Below are 17,500 nucleotides of genomic sequence, written 5' to 3' on the forward strand. Positions count from 1 at the left end.
ATTCTGTTAAAGATGGTAAAGTTCATAGAATGTTACTTGTTACAAATCGCTATTTGTAACTGGCCCTTTAAATGAGAAATTGCCCTGCTTCCCTGGATTGTGGAGAAACATGTTTGCCAGCCTCCTGCCTCATGACTATGGCCCCTGGAAGATTGTGCCCCTGAAAACTTATTAACATTTATTGGGTGTGTATGGCCCTTTAAGAACCGTCTGGGGACATATTGTGACTTTGCTGAACAATACCCCTTTAAGACTATGTCCCCAGACCTGTAAAATAACTTGCCCCTGGCTCTCTCCCACTTGGTTCAGTAAATAGGGCTTACTGAACCAAGTACCACACAGGCGGACCACCCAGAAGTTAAAGTGTGCAGGCAATTTACCTCTCAGGCTGTGAGGTTACTGCAGGTTAATTGCCGAGCGCTGGGTGGCCGCCATTCGGCAGCCGAACACGTGGCGGCGGCCATTTTAGTCATTCGAATGCGGTCAGCGGTGTATGCTAACGATTCTGTGGAACTAAAATCGGCTACACATTTTGCCGAACACCGCTGACCCTTACCTTCTCCCATACTGAACTTGCAGCTCCAGAGACTAAGTCCCGTTCGAAATGGGACTTAGTCGTTTTTCCGCATGAAATTGACCAGCCGCACAGCCCAAATCTATGGAACTGTTTTGGGCAGGAAATTGTGCTTGCGGTCGGTCATAAAGGACTTCCAGCTAACTTTTGATCCACAGGAGGGATTTGGCCGGTTTTTGGAAGTGTTTATGTTTGATGTATGCTGAGTCTGAATATGCAACTTTTATTGAAATTGGATGTATGGTTTTAAAGTTACAGTGTGTATGTGAAAACTGTATTTTTATTGTATGTAATAATTGGTTTAACTGTTTATCTGAGGGGAGGGAACCTGTGGGCTGTACTATGCTGTTATTGGTTAATTTCATCCTCCCCCTGGGAGTGTCCTGTGTGTACCTTATCCTAATAAAAAGCAGGCTGGGTGTTCCAGTCCTCAGACCTCTTCTGACCCTCAATACGTAGCCTTGTCTCGTTATTGGAGGGAACTGCTATATCACACTGGGGATTGCTATGCGCTGCATATTCCCCTGAGCTCTTAATCACTTAGCTCTTTTAAGAGCTTGTTCCTGTTACGCTCTCCTGGAGGAGAGGTCTTCCCCAAACGGTCCTGGAGGACAGAAGCCGATCCAGGGTGGAAGGAAGACGGCGCGGCTCCAGTTAAGCTACGGCGGTTGTGGAGCCTGCGGTGGTTGTGGTGTCGTCTGCAGTGCTTGTAGTCCTCTGAGAGCGCTAGGAGCATCCACCAACGGAGAGTACTCGGTCGGAGTACACGGAGCTCCGTTACATTACTTATCCAAGTAAGGAAAGAAGGTATTGCGTAAACTCATGTTTAGAATCTGTTTATTAACCCTCACACACACACAAAAAAAACCTCATAAAAAACTTTTTTTCATTGAACAAATAAGACCCACATTTTATACATAAAAAAGTTTATTTCCCAAATACACTTTCTTTTTAAACACTAGGAATGATGTTTGACTATGTAGATGGACCAAAAACTGACCTGTTCAGGAGACAAACTACTGGTTTTATGGCCACTACTGTTAAGAGTTTACATCGAAACAGGCTGCTTCTAAAATAAATCATGCGGCATGACATTTGTCTATGTGACCATCAACACTAGTGAGCAATAAATTTAATTTTACATCAAATTCAAAGTTAATATAGAAACGGTGGCAAAAAAAAAAAAAGGGGACTCCATATTTTTATAAGATGTAATCAAGTTCATAGCGAATATAGGTATTCTTTTCATCATTGTAGATCCGAGGATAATGAGCTATGAGAGCATCTTGTGAACCAATGTATATTGAATTGTAGATCTTCCAATATACATCTCTAACCTTTCTTGCAGGATGAAAGAGGCCCTAAACAAAACGAAAAACAAAAAACAAATTTATGAATTTGTTATACAATAACAATGGTATAACCATGTACAGCAATTGATATGCACTAAAACTGAGCCTATGGAGAGAAACAAAATATATAAAATCCACATTGATGTATATGTACTGGCAGTGTAATTTGAATGGCAATATTAAATGCATTCAGGGATATTACCAGGAAGTAGTTAGCTCAAAGTAAAACAAGTATCCTAGAAAGAAGAAATACATACTTCAATACACGTATCTCACTGAAATAAAACAATTTCTCAATGCCAACAAAATACTGCATTGAAAATGCTGGCACAAACTTCTAAATCCCACTATAGGTGTGCAGTGTATACAAAGAACAACCCCACTGCAATGCCAATACAAAAACTTTACATTAAAATGAAAACTAAGCAATACTACTCCACATTGTAGTGGTTAGAGTACCAGGAGGGCCCAGACACCTTATATGAGAAAATAGTCTAACAGGCTATGAACGTTTCAAAGGACCACTATAGGCACCTAGACCACTTCAGCTCAATGAAGTGGTCTGGGTGCCAGGTCCCTCTAGTTTAAACGCCACAGCTGAAAACAGCAGTGCTTACTGTGGCAAACTCCCCTTTTTACCCAAGTTTGCCACGAGCTCCTGGAGAAGCCTGCTTGCCAGCCTCCTGCCCACAGACTATGGGCCCTGCAGGGAAACCTGTAAGAGACTACCGAACTTGATCGACTGTTAGCACCGATTATCCTGGAACGGTTTTGGGCATAGGGCCATGTTTGCGGCCGGTCAAAACTATGGCTTCCAGGAAATTCCTGAATCCCTGAACCGATTTTTGGATATGTTGTTCACCCAGATCGGGGCTATCAGGGGATGACTATGGGATTTTGTGTGTTTTTAATGTACTTTTTGGTGTTTCATAAAATGGTATGTTTTTCTGTGCTTGTAGATAATTAGGTTAGATAGTACAGTTCCTGATTTAATTATCTCCTAAGCACAGAGGAGGGTTTCTATTGTTTATGTATGGGAGTGTCTTGCTGCATGACTGTTTATTGGTTTGTTTACTTTGTGCCCCTGTGCCCAACAAGGCCCACCTGGGTGTCACCCTTGTTGGGAAACTTGCATAAAAGGCCAGTGTGCCTCCATTAAAATGCTATTCCAGCTTACACTCCAAAATTGTGTCGTCCTGTTATTGGAGGGAAAGAAAATTTACTCCTGTGTCTGCTGTTCCTGCTTGCAGGGGATTCAATGGGGAAAGTCCTTGTAATGACTTCCTGGAGCCCATTCGGCTCCAGGAAGGAGCGGTTCCATGGCACCCAGTCAAGCCACGGCAACTGTGGGCAGAAGTGCTGCAGTTTGTCCCCTGTTCCAGCTAGGAAGCGGTCCTTGGTGGAGGTACCCAGCCGGGGCACAGGGAGCTCCGTTACATTTACACTAGGGTTAATCCAGCCTCTAGTGGCTGTTTCACTGACAGCCAATAGAGGCCACTTCCGCGATTCTCACTGTGAAAATCACAGTGAGAAGATGCTGACGTCCATAAGAAAGCATTGAGTAAAGCTTTTCAATGGGCAGTTTGAATGCGTGCATTTGGTGCTGACATCGGCAGGAGGGGTCACCAGCACCAAGCATGAGGGGAGCAATGATGGTGGGGGGGACCTAATAACCCTATAGTGCCAGGAAAGTTTGTTTTCCTGGCACTATAGTGGTCATTTAAATACATAGTTTGGTAGCGATGTACACCCACTCTGGATGGACCAAGGTAATTGGTCTGGGAGTGTGCCAGGACAATCATGCTCCATGACTACTACAGCAGGCTCTAATGCTTGGTGCGTTACATTTAAAAAAAACAAAAACAAAAAAAAAACACGTTTAACAATATTTAGATTAGACTATGTTGAGCAGTCCAAAGATTAACCTCTGTTCTGCTAGATGCTAAAACAAAGAATTAAACTTTACAAAAAACATAGAATGTGCTGGCACTCTTCTACTGGTTGGTGCTGGTATTGGAGGTATTCCCCATAACCTCAAAATAATAAAAAAAAAATCCACAAGTTCAATACCGCACTCAAATATATGAATTTATGAAAAGAGTTGAAAGTCAATTGATGTATATGCAAAAAAGAAAAAAATAATTATACTAATTATGTACACCAATTCATGGGTAATGTGCGAATCACCGTAGTAATTTGATGATATCCTTAGGAATTCATTGATTTTACAGACTTCATAGTATATACATCCCCGAATATGTACAGTTATTTACAGTCTATATACCCAATCTAAATAGAGTTCGATAGTTCATTGATGTTCAAATGGATCCACCGCTTAATAGTTCTCTATGTTTAGAAAAACGTATATACAACACAGAAAAAAAAAAGAAAAAATAAAGTGAAAAAAAATATAATTGAATGTTCAATGTATATACAGAAAAAAAAAAGAAGAAAAGGGAAAAAAAAGTTGGTTGGATCTCACCAATTGAGGATTGCAATCCCAGACTTCGTAGGAGGATGTCCAATAGTTGTTAAATAAGGTGTAACACCAGAGTCCCTTGATATGCAGACCGGGAAACCAGGGTAGGCTCCTACAGTGGGTATGTCCAATATCAGAACTCCTCCTTGTTGCTAGGCTGTGCTGGGCATGTATAGCTGCTTGGTTGCTCTCACTCACGTCCTGCTCAATATGCTCAGTATGTAACCGCTGGGCTGTGCGCTCGGGACGAACCAGTCCACTTCAATGGCCCCTGTCACAGCATGTCACAGGGGCCATTGAAGGGACTGGTTCGTCCTGAGCGCGCAGCCAAGCGGTTACATACTGAGCATATTGAGCAGGACGTGAGTGAGAGCAGCCAAGCAGCTATACATGCTCAGCACAGCCTAGCAACAAGGAGGAGTTCTGATATTGGACATACCCACTGTAGGAGCCTACCCTGGTTTCCCATGCTGTGACAGGGGCCATTGAAGGGGACTGGTTCGTCCCGAGCGCACAGCCCAGCGGTTACATACTGAGCATATTGAGCAGGACGTGAGTGAGAGCAACCAAGCAGCTATACATGCCCAGCACAGCCTAGCAACAAGGAGGAGTTCTGATATTGGACATACCCACTGTAGGAGTCTACCCTGGTTTCCCGGTCTGCATATCAAGGGACTCTGGTGTTACACCTTATTTAACAACTATTGGACATCCTACTACTATTGGATAATTTGAAGTCTGGGATTGCAATCCTCAATTGGTGAGATCCAACCAGCTTTTTTTACGTATATACATTGAACATTCAATAAATTTCTCTCAATTTTTCCTTTTTTCCATATTTGTCTCTTGTTCATATATTTTATTTTTTTCATTTTTTCTGTGTTATATATACATTTTTTTTAAACAGAGAACTATTTAGCGGCGGATCCATTTGAACAACAATGAACTATCCAACTCGATTTAGATTGTGTATGTAGACTGTAAATAATTGTACATATTCTGGGATGTATATACTATAAAGTCTGTAAAATCAATGAATTCATAAAAATATCAAATTACTACGGTGATTCGCACATTACCCATGAATTGGTGTACATAATTTGTATAATAAATACATTTTTCTTTTTTGCATATACATCAATTGACTTTCAACTCTTTTCATAAATTCATATGTTTGAGTGCGGTATTGAACTTATGGATTTTTTAAAAGAATTAAACTGCTTATTTTTTTATATTCAACACAGTCACAAGTAAAAAGCTTACTAAATAAATTGTGTGTATTCATGTTCAACAGAAATGATTTCTTCTTCAAATTTGCCATATTTGTAGATGTACTAAAGGGCTTTTTGAAATTTTGCTCTACTTAAGCCATTTCAGTTCTCAGGCAACATTTTTCATGAATTTAAAAATTGTATTGGCTTATCTTCAATATGCATTTTGTTTATAAAAAAATACAACATACATTTCACTTGTCCAAACCAGACATTCTGTCTCACAAGAATGGAGAAATATAATTAATATCACATGCATTTCAAACAACCTTAGTATCAAACCTAAATGGAAAAAAACCAAAACACACTACAAGTCCACACATACATATAAAATGTTTGTGTTTTTTTGGGGAACAAAAGGGTGTTTAAGATATATGAATTACCTGTAAGCAATACTGTAGCATTCGGCAAGGCCCAATAGCAACCCTGAGACCCTCAAGAGCCCCCATAACTGCTTGGATTACATGGGGAGAAGTCTCAAACACATTGGGCCACACATAATTTAGTAAGTGGTTCAACGAGTCTTCACATCCAAATCCGTACACACCAAGAGACATATGCTGAACTACTGCACTGGCAGTCTGTCTATGTACAAGATCCCTGAATAAAGAAAAGTAGTAGTAATGGTTAGAACACAGATTACTAGTATCTGATGAATAGTGTTTATCATGAAGTGATACCAGACAGAATATTCTTCTTGCAGAGTTTTACTGAAGCAGCAGAATCTTTTATATTCCCCTATGCTATGGTATTAGAACAAGTATCACTTTACTTAAAAAACAAAAGGCACTTCTCTAATTATACACAAACAAGGATTTTGTTCCTTTCTTGCACCTCTCTGCAAACTGTACCCCTTATAATTAAACAAACTCCCGTATAGCATAACTTTTGCAATCTGCATGTTATATGAAAGACAAGGTGCTTTTTTTTTACGTTCTCGAACCATAGCGCTCTGTACCTGTCCATTAAAGCGTCTTCCAGCAGTGGTGTTACAGCATAAATGTAATCTTTTCCCATTTCTCCAATGTACTCAAACAGGAAGGAGAGAGATTTTAATACTCCATTCTGTACATTAAGTTCTGGCACTCTATATTCATTCATAAGAGCAGGTAGAACTGTGAATGGTGAACAGGTCTCAGCTACAATAGCAATGGCTACTGTAGTACACACTCTGTTTTGTCTTTCTTGGACTTTCAGGTTATTGAGAAGAGTAGCAAGCACATCATGAGGCCTAAAAAAAAAAAAATATATATATTTTTTAAAATATAAATAAAATGTTACGGGCCATAGAATTGTCACTTAAAGCAAGGTCATCCAGAACAATCAATTTGAGGTAATGTCCTACTTACCCAGGCTTCAAGGGCATTTGTCACTGCAAGCCATAATTTATTCACCAGGGGTAATGTTCTACTTGCCTTGAAAATGACTATTGGAAATTTTAAGCCTGATCATACACTATTTTGATCTTTATAAAGTTTTATGAAACAGAAATATAATATATCTAAAGGCATCCTTTGTCTTAGCAATTTTATCCATATTTTTTTTCAAATGCATACAGATCTAACTTTTAATACAATATTTGGACCACAAACGTTTATTTTCTTTGTTAGTTATAAATATCAACGAGATGTGTGCATGTACACTGCATATCAATCGAGGATATCACTTTACAAAAAATCTACCCAAACAAAAAAAATATTAATTTTCTTAGTAACCAAGGAATATAGAAATTACTCACCCAATTGCTTTTGCAATATAACCAAAAGTATTCACAGTTGCTCTTCGAATAGCTTTTTTGTGAGCCTTTAGCAGCTCGAGCAGTTCAAAACAAATCCTCATCCACTCTCTTGCAGACACATATTCTGCTCCCCTGTTGACAAAAATATTTGATTACAGTGGCTAGAAGTTATATTGAAACAAAATATAAAGCCTAAACAAGCAAGGAAGCGGTTTGCTCAGTAGATGCAGCAGTTCGGTGGACACACGTGGGAAAGTAACTAAATGGTATGGAATTTCTAGACAGGCTTCGTAAGAAGTGTTTTTAAAAGCCATTGCGTCATCCAACCACATTTATGCCTCCTTGTAATTACGCTTCACATTCTTTAGAGTTCTTAGAATAATGTACAGTTATTGGCAAAAACACTTTTTACATTGGAAGATTTACTGAAAGACTGTCATATAATGTCGGTTTAATCTCTTTAATATAAGTTTAAATTCACAAGAAGATATTTAAAGTTTGCTATAACAGCAGGTTGTGTGTGTCATTACAAAGCTATTGTTTGTGTACAAAGTTGCATACATAGGTTAACCAACCTGTCAGCGATGCGCCCAACAAGATCAATGCAGTTTTCTTGCACTTTTTCATGCCTGTTCTTCAGAATTGGTGTAAGCCTTGGCAACAGATCCTTTATAGGTGGAGTCATTTTATGCATTCCTAATAAACAAGAATTTAATATTGAGTATCTACATATGTACATACAGCCCAATAATTATGGTATACTGTTTACATAATTACCTATGACATTGACAATTGCTTTCAGTGCTCCTAAAATGCTTCCAAGAACTTCAGGGTATTCTTCTCCAAGATATTCATACAAGACAACACCCAAATGACCCATTAATTTTTCCTAAAATAAAAAGCAAATATAAATGTGCTGCAGAAAATATAAAAACTTCAGAAGAGCACAAAACCATGTATAAGCTTAACATAACTTACCTCTTGACATGTCTTCATCACAACTGCAGTACGAGATATCAAATCAGCCGCCTGTTGCCTCACTTTCGCAGATTTGTTATTCAAACGCCACAGGACTGTACCACAGATCTGGGGTAGGTAAGGTTTCACTCTCTTTCCAAGAGCATTTACAACCGTGCCAAAACCATTTAACATCACCGAATCCTAAAATGAAAATAAAGTCTGGGTTTTTGAGAGGTCATTCTAGCAGTGATAAAAAGAAAAGAAAAATATCACTGAAATGTAAAATATGTGTTAATGAAGGTTGCCTGTCAGGTAGTCTAAAACATTAAAAGGAACACAATACACACCTAGAGTACTTTGAAGGGCTTTTTTTTAAGGCATTTTATAACCCCAACCCCCCCTCAAACACATATCATTGAAATACTTATCGTTGAACTACATTGGGAAGTCTGACGAGATCTGCAGCATTTGCTAGATGTTTTTAGATATAACCCCAAAAGAAAAACATGCAAAATTAAATGCATCATTTTTTGCATTTGGGGTATATCTACTAAATAGTATATTAGTTTAGGACAGTGGAATGTCCTTTTAAGTCATTGTCTAAACAAAATTTAATCAGCTGTACTATAGGTGGGGAGATAAATAATACTGTAATATGAAATTTGGTAGTTAGTATGACTTGAAATTAATAAGAAAAATGAACACATAAAACTCAGGGGTATATTTGATATGGTACTTAAAAGACAAGCCCAGTTAAGCTATACGGTACACCAGTCATAGATTTAGCTCAGCTGCTCTCCATGTAAAACAGCAACACTAGGGGGTGGGGAAAACAGAGAGAGTGTATATATAAAATTATTTTTAAATTACATAGAAACATAGCATGTGACGGCAGATAAGAACCATTCGGCACATCTAGTATGCCCAATGTTCTAGATACTTTCATTAGTCCTTTATCTTATAGCTGGGATAGCCTTATGCCTATCCCACGCATGCTTAAACTCCTTCACCGTGTTAACCTCTACCACTTCAGCTGGAGGCTATTCCATGCATCCACTACTACCCTCTCAGTATAGGAATACTTCCTGATATTTTTAAACCTTTGCCCCTCTAATTTAAGATAATTAATGTTCTCTTGTTGTGGTAGTTTTTCTTCTTTTAAATTTAGTTTCCTCTTTTACTGTGTTGATTCCCTTTATGTATTTAGATGTTACGATCGTATCCCCCCTGTCTCGCCTTTTCTCCAAGCTATACATGTTAAGTTCCTTTAACCTTTCCTTGTAAGTTTTATCCTGCAATCCATGAACCAGTTTAGTAGCCCTTCTCTGAACTCTCTTTAAAGTATGAATATCATTCTGCAGATATGGTCTCCAGTACTGCGTACAATACTCCAAGTGAGGTCTCACCAGTGTTCTGTACAATGGCATGAGCCTCTCCCTATACAACAAAGCATTCTGCTAGCATTTCCTGCTGCTCTATTACACTGTCTAAATCCCTTTCCTCCAATGTTGATTAGGACTATCAAATATGTACTCTGCCCTTGGGTTTTTACACTCAAGATGTATTATCTTGCACTTATCCACATTAAATGGCAGGTGCCACAACTCCGACCATTTTTCTTGTTTACGTAAATCATTTGCCATTTGGCTTATCCCTCCTGAAACATCAACCCTGTTACATATCCTAGTATCAGCCAAAAGACATTCCTCACCATCAAGACCTGAAATATCACTAATAAAAATATTAAAGAGAATGGGTCCAAGTACAGATCCCTGAGGTACCCCACTGGTAACAAGACCATGCTTCGAAACCCTGTTTCTACTCACGTTAATCTTTTTTGCAATTGTGGAAATTGTAGGCTATGATTAAAATACAGTTACCTCAGTAGTTTGTTCCTGGAAAGCATACAGTATTCCATCAATCAGCTGTTCCTCTAGTTTATGGTCAATATCTGCGGCTCCAAGATTGCCCATTATTTTCTCTATTGTTTCCATCACCATTTTACGATATTGCTCAGCTTCATCTTTTAAATCGTCAACAATTCTAGATATTATTTCAGCTGCTCCCACTTTATTTGCAAGCTCAACTGTTGTATCAACCAGCTGTAAAATATTTGCAAAAAAATAAAAAATAAGTTACAAGATGGTAGTTGCATATTTCATACGAAAAAAGGGTTGCAAAATTTCTGTGCATGATTTTACCTGTCTGTAGTTCCGCCTGTCTAATGCCATTCTGTGTTGCCAAAAATGCTTAAAGAACGGAGGAAGAATTTCGGTCTTAATGTAATTTGCTTCTACACCATCTGTGCCACAACACTGCTTGACCACCTGTAAGAATAGACCAAACAATTTAGTACAGCTTTACATAAATAACAGGTAAATTCTTTAAAATTGTTACTTGCTTGCCAAAATGACTTCAGTTAAAATATTTTCAGCACAGGAGAGCATGTATCAAAGTTTAAACGTAGCAGGAATATTTACCTTTAGGACAATTTTTTTCATTTCTTCATCAGGAGACTGAAATTCTCTGATTAAAATCAACATCACTTCCCTGGTATAGTAGTTTGCATACTCTGCATCCATAAGAGGAATGAGGTAACCAATAGCCTTTAAGAAGGCAGCCAAACCCTATTCAGAAAACAAATAAACAAGAGATTGATTGCACATTAGGCACACATATGAGGAGTGAAGACTGGACAGCACACAATATTTTTTTCATCACAACATTTTATTATTACCTTTCCTCTGTGTTGCCTAATACCTTTCCACAATGGCTTTAGTACAGAATCAAATGACTCAATACCATAAGGCGTAGCTGCCTCAGCCAAGGCAGCAATAGCCAAAGCACTGATGGTTCGCACTTTCTGCTGTTCATCAACCAGACCTAGAAAAAAAAAAAAAAAAACATTTTTTTATTATATAATATATATGCAATATAAATAGAAATGTTGTTTTAATATAGCACCCCAAGGACTTCATAAGTATTGTGAAAAAATAACTTGGCTTTTATTCAGCAACTGCCACAAAGGATCAACGTTTCAGAACTTTCGTCAGGATCCTGACCTGAATTGGAACTGAAACGTTACATATTATTACGTAGTTACATAGCTGAAAAAAGACTTGCGTCCATCAAGTTCAGCCTTCCTTACATTTGTTTTTTGCTGTTGATCCAAAATAAGGCAAAAAAAAAAAAAAAACAGTTTGAAGCACTTCCAATTTTGCAAGCTAGGAAAAAAAATCCTTCTTGACCCCAGAATGGCAGTCAGATTTATCCTTGGATCAAGCAGTTATTACCCTACATTGAAAGATTATATCCTTGAATATTCTGTTTCTGCAAGTATGCATCTAGTAGCTGTTTGAACATCTGTATGAACTCTGATACAACCACTTCTTCAGGCAGAGAATTCCACATCCTTATTGTTCTTACAGTAAAAAAACCTTTCCATTGCCTTAGACGGAATCTTTTTCCGCCCAGTCTAAACGCATGGCCTTGTGTCCTATGTAAAGTTCGGTTTGTGAATAGATTTCCACACAATGGTTTGTATTGGCCCCGAATATATTTGTATAATGTTATCATATCCCCTCTCAGGCGACGTTTTTCTAAACTAAATAGGTTTAAATTTGTTAACCTTTCTTCATAGCTGATATGTTCCATTCCTTTTATTAATTTTGTAGCCCACCTCTGCACTTTTTCTAGTGCCATAATATCCTTCTTTAGAACAGGTGCCCAAAATTGCACAGCATATTCAATATATGGTCTTACCAGTGATTTATAAAGAGGCAAAGTGATGTTCTCGTCCCGAGAATGAAAACCCCTTTTCATGCATGACAATACCTTACTGGCCTTGGCCACTGCTGATTGACATTGCACATTGTTGCATAGTTTGTTGTCTATAACAATTCCCAAGTCCTTTTCGTGTGTTGTTATCCCTAATTCGCTTCCATTAAGGGTATACGTTGCTTGTGTATTCTTTACGCCGAAGTGCATAACTTTGCATTTTTCAACATTAAATTTCATCTGCCATTTGAGTGCCCAGCCCCCCAGTCTATCTAAATCCCTCTGCAGCAAAGTAATATCTTGCTCACATTGTATTATTTTACAGAGTTTTGTGTAATCTGCAAACACTGAAACATTACTTTCAATGCTTTCTTCAAGACCATTTATAAACATGTTAAATAGAAGGGGTCCCAGAACAGACCCCTGAGGGACACCACTTGCCACCTCTGTCCAGCTTGAAGATTTAACATTAATGACAACTCTTTGCAAGCCAATGTTCTACCCAAGAACAAGCATTTTCATCTAGACCGATTTTCTTGAGTTGATCCTTTGTGGCAGTTGCTGAATAAAAGCCAAGTTATATTTTCACAATACTTATGAAGTCCTTGGAGTGATTATATATACATATATATATATACACATATATACACATATATACACATATATATATATATATATATATACACATATACACTAATAATAACAATCATAATGTAATTTAATCAGCGCATTCATCATGTCTGTCACACTAGAATATACACAAAAATACAATTATGTTAATAAGATCCTTCTACCCTCTCCTCAATCAATAAATATAACATTCACATTAGCAATACTGTAAGCAAGGGACTGTGCACAGGTCACAGGGGACCAGAGTTAACAATTTGAGCGGTTTAACAAAAAGAAGCTGAAGCCTACTTTAAACTGACCTCTTGAAGGTTTTTCTTGGTCCAGATTTAGTGCTGTCCCTCATTTCCCACTAAAACACTATTATGAAAAAAACTTTAAACTGTAAAATAGCAATTATAAAAAACAAAAAAAGCAAAGCTTACCATGTTCAATGATTTCCACCAAACTCCTCAGATGAGGTAAAATTGCACATCCCATAAGGATAGCAATTTGCTGTACAATCTTTATTCCAGTGTGACGAGCCTGCCAGGATTTTTTACTCTTACAAACAGCCTTCAAGAAAGGCAGCAAGGATGGAATGCCCAGAGCTGAAGCGACAACAGCAAAGGCTCGGGCTGTTGTATTACGGACATATTCATCCATGTTGTCAATATCAGGTCTCATAGTTGAAATCATAGTAGCCAAACCAGCAGCCTGAAAAATAAAAGATATATACTCAAATCCATGCCTCAATAACCTAGTCTGTTAATTCTGACAAACTGTAAAGCATATATTGCAGAAAACATACTACTGTACATGATATAAGTCAGCACATGAATGAACAGTGAAGCCAGTAGTAACCACTATAATGTCCTTTCAAGTGAATTGAAATTATTGTGGTTGTTCTATGTATGTGCCTCCCATTAACGCTTAAGGACGAAATAATGGATTATCATGCATGTATAGTTACCTGTGTACACTGTGTTTCAGTGGAAGTTATGTATAGAAGAGATTTCTGATGAACGGATGTTACAGGAGGGTAGTCGGTTTTATTTTGTTATCATAATGAAGATATGGACTCAAAAATAGGAGTTGTGTGTTAATTTATAAGTGATCGAACTGAAGATTGCAAAACAATACTAGTGCTGTGTGTTTAACTACATATGTGTCAGAAACCATTTCAAAATTTTCCACAAAGATGGTTAAATAGAGTTATAGAAGGCAAAATACAGACTTGTTGCCATTATAAAGGGAGACATCACCTTAGCCAAGTTGGATATAATTTCTCTGCCTTCAACTCGGGCATAGTAATCTTCATCAATCAGCAGAGGTTCAATAACCACAAGAATCTAGAATAAAGAAAAGCAAAATGACATGTGTTTGTGCAATTTTACAACATATCTGACAGATATTACTTACATATGACAAATATGACTGTGCAATAGACTTAGAAGGTTCTTCACTAAAGGGAGAATTCAGAGTGGATTCCAAATTTAAAGTTGATATGGCACAATTGGGAAAACTACTCTAAGTCGGCCAATGCTTTCACATTTCAGCTAAATAATCCTGTACATGGTTTAAACACATTAACTGTATACAAATAAATGTACTATTGTGAAAATGTATTTATTTTGGAATACCTTATGTACATATGGTCGTACAAGGTCATCCAGTTTATATAGGATACGGTCAATAACTTTAACAAGCAAGTGACGCTCCTGATCTTCAAGAGTGGGAGACATCAGTAGTGGCAAGATCTGATTGAACAGTGGACCAGCTCCAAACTCACGAGCCTTATCAGTAATCTGACGCAATGCTGCCTAGAATACAAAAAAAAAAATGAATAAAACAACATTTATGATATGTTCAGCTTTGTAGACTGCAATGTGTTTTAGTAGATTTCCATAATATAAAGTAAAAAAAATACATACCTTCCTCATTGGAGGTGTGCCATTCTTTATTTTTAACAGCAATTTCATTATTTTTCTTTCCTTTTGCTCCTCTGGACTGAGTGTAGATTCATCAACATCAACCTATTATGAAGAACAAAAGTGCATTAGAAGATGCCTCAAGACAAATTCTTAATAAAACAAGGGCACAACTCCACATTATACCGGGATCTTAATGCAGCAACCCCCTCCCACCAAAAAAATTATAATTTGTAAAATAATTTAAAAAAAAACCTTAATATAGTTGCACCCTATTTATATTCCATTTACTTAATTATGTTTTCCATGGCAAATAATATTGGGCTGTTTTACTTGTGAGCCATCCAGCAATAGCCTAGTCTAAAGGTTACTTTCAATAAGTGAAATGTGGAATATGTACAGCATTCCTATAGTGTAATATACAAAAAAAAAAGTTAACATTCAAACTGTTTGAAATTATTTTTGGATTAAATGAACAACCAGAACTTAACGTACCAGCAGTTTGTCAAAGTACTGGATATCATCAGGTTTAAGGAATGGTAGATTTCCAGATGGTTGATCACTGACACTTTTCATTGTTCGATCTTCTTGAGGCATGTGGAATCCAGTCAAACCTCCTAAAGGTGTTGGAGTTGCAGTCAGCTTCCGAGCTGGCGTACGAATAGGAACATACCCAGCAGGGGGGGGGAGAACCTGGGATAAAAATATCATTTGTTGTTTTTAACTTGCCCTTGATCATTATAAAATAGCATCAGAATTAGTTTCCATGGTTATTTCTCAACTGTAAGACATTTTATACCAGTGACATTCTTTTATAAAGTCTAACCTAAAATGCAATCAATAAAATCAAAACATTGGATGTTACCTTGTACCCTTCTGGAAACATTGCATCCAATTCTTCATCAGATAATGGGCGGTTTCGTTCATCAATTTCACGCTCCCATCTCCATGCTTGAAGCTGTTCAGGAGTCATACTCATAATGTGTCCTGAAGAAGAATATAAATACAAACTTTTAGGCATCATGAATTTATACATACATGATAGTCGAATTTTTTTATTTATTTTTTTACTTTGACATACTTAGCTTGTTGAACAAATTGAAAATGCCACATGAGGAAGGGCAGTGGACACGGACATTCATTAAATATATTCCTACAATTTCTACTTGCAGTACGATTTGCCTCATTCTTCGAGAGGAAGCAAGGAATAATTAATATTATAATGTGGAAAACTGCAATGGCTACTGGTTTGTTATCTTTCCTACAGTCTAGGTTCCCTGCAGGCCATTTACTGTATAGGCATTGGATGACATTTCAAATCAGTAATAACACAAGGAGTTAGTTTGCACTGCTTAGAGGAGGGTCTATGACCTTGTCCCATATTTAGGCGGTCAGTAAAAGAACCCAGAGGAAAGTATAAAACCTTCAAATATTCTCTAATAAAGGCTATCACTACAAACATGAATACTTGAAATATTTAAAAAAAAAAATTTTTTTTTTTTTTTTTTTTTAAATTAGCACTTTGTTAATGCATTTAGTGGTTTAGCATTCAGCAGGAGCCGCCTCAGTATTTGTGTGATCAGCTCCTAAAGCCCTACATAATGGAAACACTGCACATGCAACTGACTGTGTTTTTGCTCATGTGCAGACCTTCCCCTGTTAATTTCTATAATTAAAAGTCTTAAGTTAGTCCTTGCAATGGATTCAATGGGAAGTGTTGGCTTAGACCTAAGAATACGGATGATCTCATCAAGGTAGCAGCAGGAAGACTGAACAACAAGGGAAAAGCAGGATTGCCAGTACGTTTCCCAGTTTTGTTTTGTAAATCTAAATAACACTCTAGAACAGTAAAACTATATAATTATAATATAAGTGTGTTTATCTAACCAATTAGTATGTTTCCAATCCAATGTTTCACAGATAAATATTGGATTTAAACGCTTATGTGGTTTAGTATTGGAAGCTATCTCTATAACGAATGCTGCATATTTGGCTTGCAAAAATTAAATAAATCCGCAAAAACCAGAGTTTAAAACCGTAAACCAATATAAAAAATAAAATAAAAAAAACCTTACCTGGAGTAGGTGTTGCCATGTTCATAGCAGGTGTACCAATTGGTGTTTTGCCAGGAGTCAAAACAGGAGTGCTACCACCCATTTGACTTGCTGGAGTCTCATCCCAACGTGATTTTCTTTTACTTGCTCCAGGTGTTGGAGTTTCACCAATAGAGTCTCCCCCTCGATCCGTGCGAGGAGTCTCAGCCCAGCCACTTCCGTGTCCAGGAGTGTCTAAATTGGGAATAGTACCATGAATGAGGTAACCAAATACACAGATTGTTAACCCCTTAAGGACACATGACATGTCTGACATGTCATGATTCCCTTTTATTCCAGACGTTTGGTCCTTAAGGGATTAAGCAAAGCTTATATATAAAAACAAAAACAAAGAGAAACACAACGGACCATTTAGAGAGAAGACTCACCACGTTCTGTTTTAGGGGTCTCATCCCAACGATTTTTCCGTGCACTGGATGTTGCACCCCCATGTCCAGGAGTTGCATGGCCTGGTGTGTCACCACGTCCTGGTGTTGCTGCACCTGCTGGTGTATGACTAGGAGTAGGATCCCATATCTTTGAGCCTGGTGTGGCTCCAGGAGTTTCGTTTCCTTTTGATCGACCAGGCGTTTCATCCCACCTTAACGAAGAAGGAGTGTGCCCAGGAGTCTTCCAAGAGGAAAAATAAATAATTAGCTTTTGATCTAAAATTTCTTAAAATTAATTAATTAGATCTGCATAACAACCTCTTGTGATCC

The 17,500-nt window shown here is 37.7% G+C and overlaps 1 protein-coding gene across 2 annotated transcripts in view; it reads right to left on the reverse strand.

Moving 5' to 3' along the window:
- Positions 1-1,483: 1,483 nt before the first annotated feature.
- The window catches only part of SF3B1 (splicing factor 3b subunit 1), an 83,179-nt gene continuing 67,162 nt past the window's right edge, over positions 1,484-17,500 (reverse strand). For both annotated transcript variants that reach the window (XM_063430212.1, XM_063430213.1), the window contains 19 exons: positions 17,171-17,411; positions 16,764-16,976; positions 15,554-15,675; positions 15,184-15,381; positions 14,692-14,793; positions 14,401-14,580; positions 14,023-14,109; positions 13,204-13,474; positions 11,112-11,257; positions 10,855-11,001; positions 10,576-10,701; positions 10,255-10,476; positions 8,393-8,575; positions 8,192-8,303; positions 7,990-8,110; positions 7,415-7,546; positions 6,635-6,907; positions 6,060-6,276; positions 1,484-1,935 (listed from right to left, as the gene is read on the reverse strand). In XM_063430212.1, coding sequence (XP_063286282.1) covers positions 1,777-1,935; positions 6,060-6,276; positions 6,635-6,907; positions 7,415-7,546; positions 7,990-8,110; positions 8,192-8,303; positions 8,393-8,575; positions 10,255-10,476; positions 10,576-10,701; positions 10,855-11,001; positions 11,112-11,257; positions 13,204-13,474; positions 14,023-14,109; positions 14,401-14,580; positions 14,692-14,793; positions 15,184-15,381; positions 15,554-15,675; positions 16,764-16,976; positions 17,171-17,411 — 3,252 coding nt within the window. In that variant the 3' untranslated portion in view covers positions 1,484-1,776. The remainder of the gene's footprint in view (positions 1,936-6,059; positions 6,277-6,634; positions 6,908-7,414; positions 7,547-7,989; positions 8,111-8,191; positions 8,304-8,392; positions 8,576-10,254; positions 10,477-10,575; positions 10,702-10,854; positions 11,002-11,111; positions 11,258-13,203; positions 13,475-14,022; positions 14,110-14,400; positions 14,581-14,691; positions 14,794-15,183; positions 15,382-15,553; positions 15,676-16,763; positions 16,977-17,170; positions 17,412-17,500) is intronic.

This window comes from Pelobates fuscus, chromosome 8 (assembly GCF_036172605.1).
Source record: "Pelobates fuscus isolate aPelFus1 chromosome 8, aPelFus1.pri, whole genome shotgun sequence".
NCBI classification, from domain to species: Eukaryota; Metazoa; Chordata; class Amphibia; order Anura; family Pelobatidae; genus Pelobates; species Pelobates fuscus.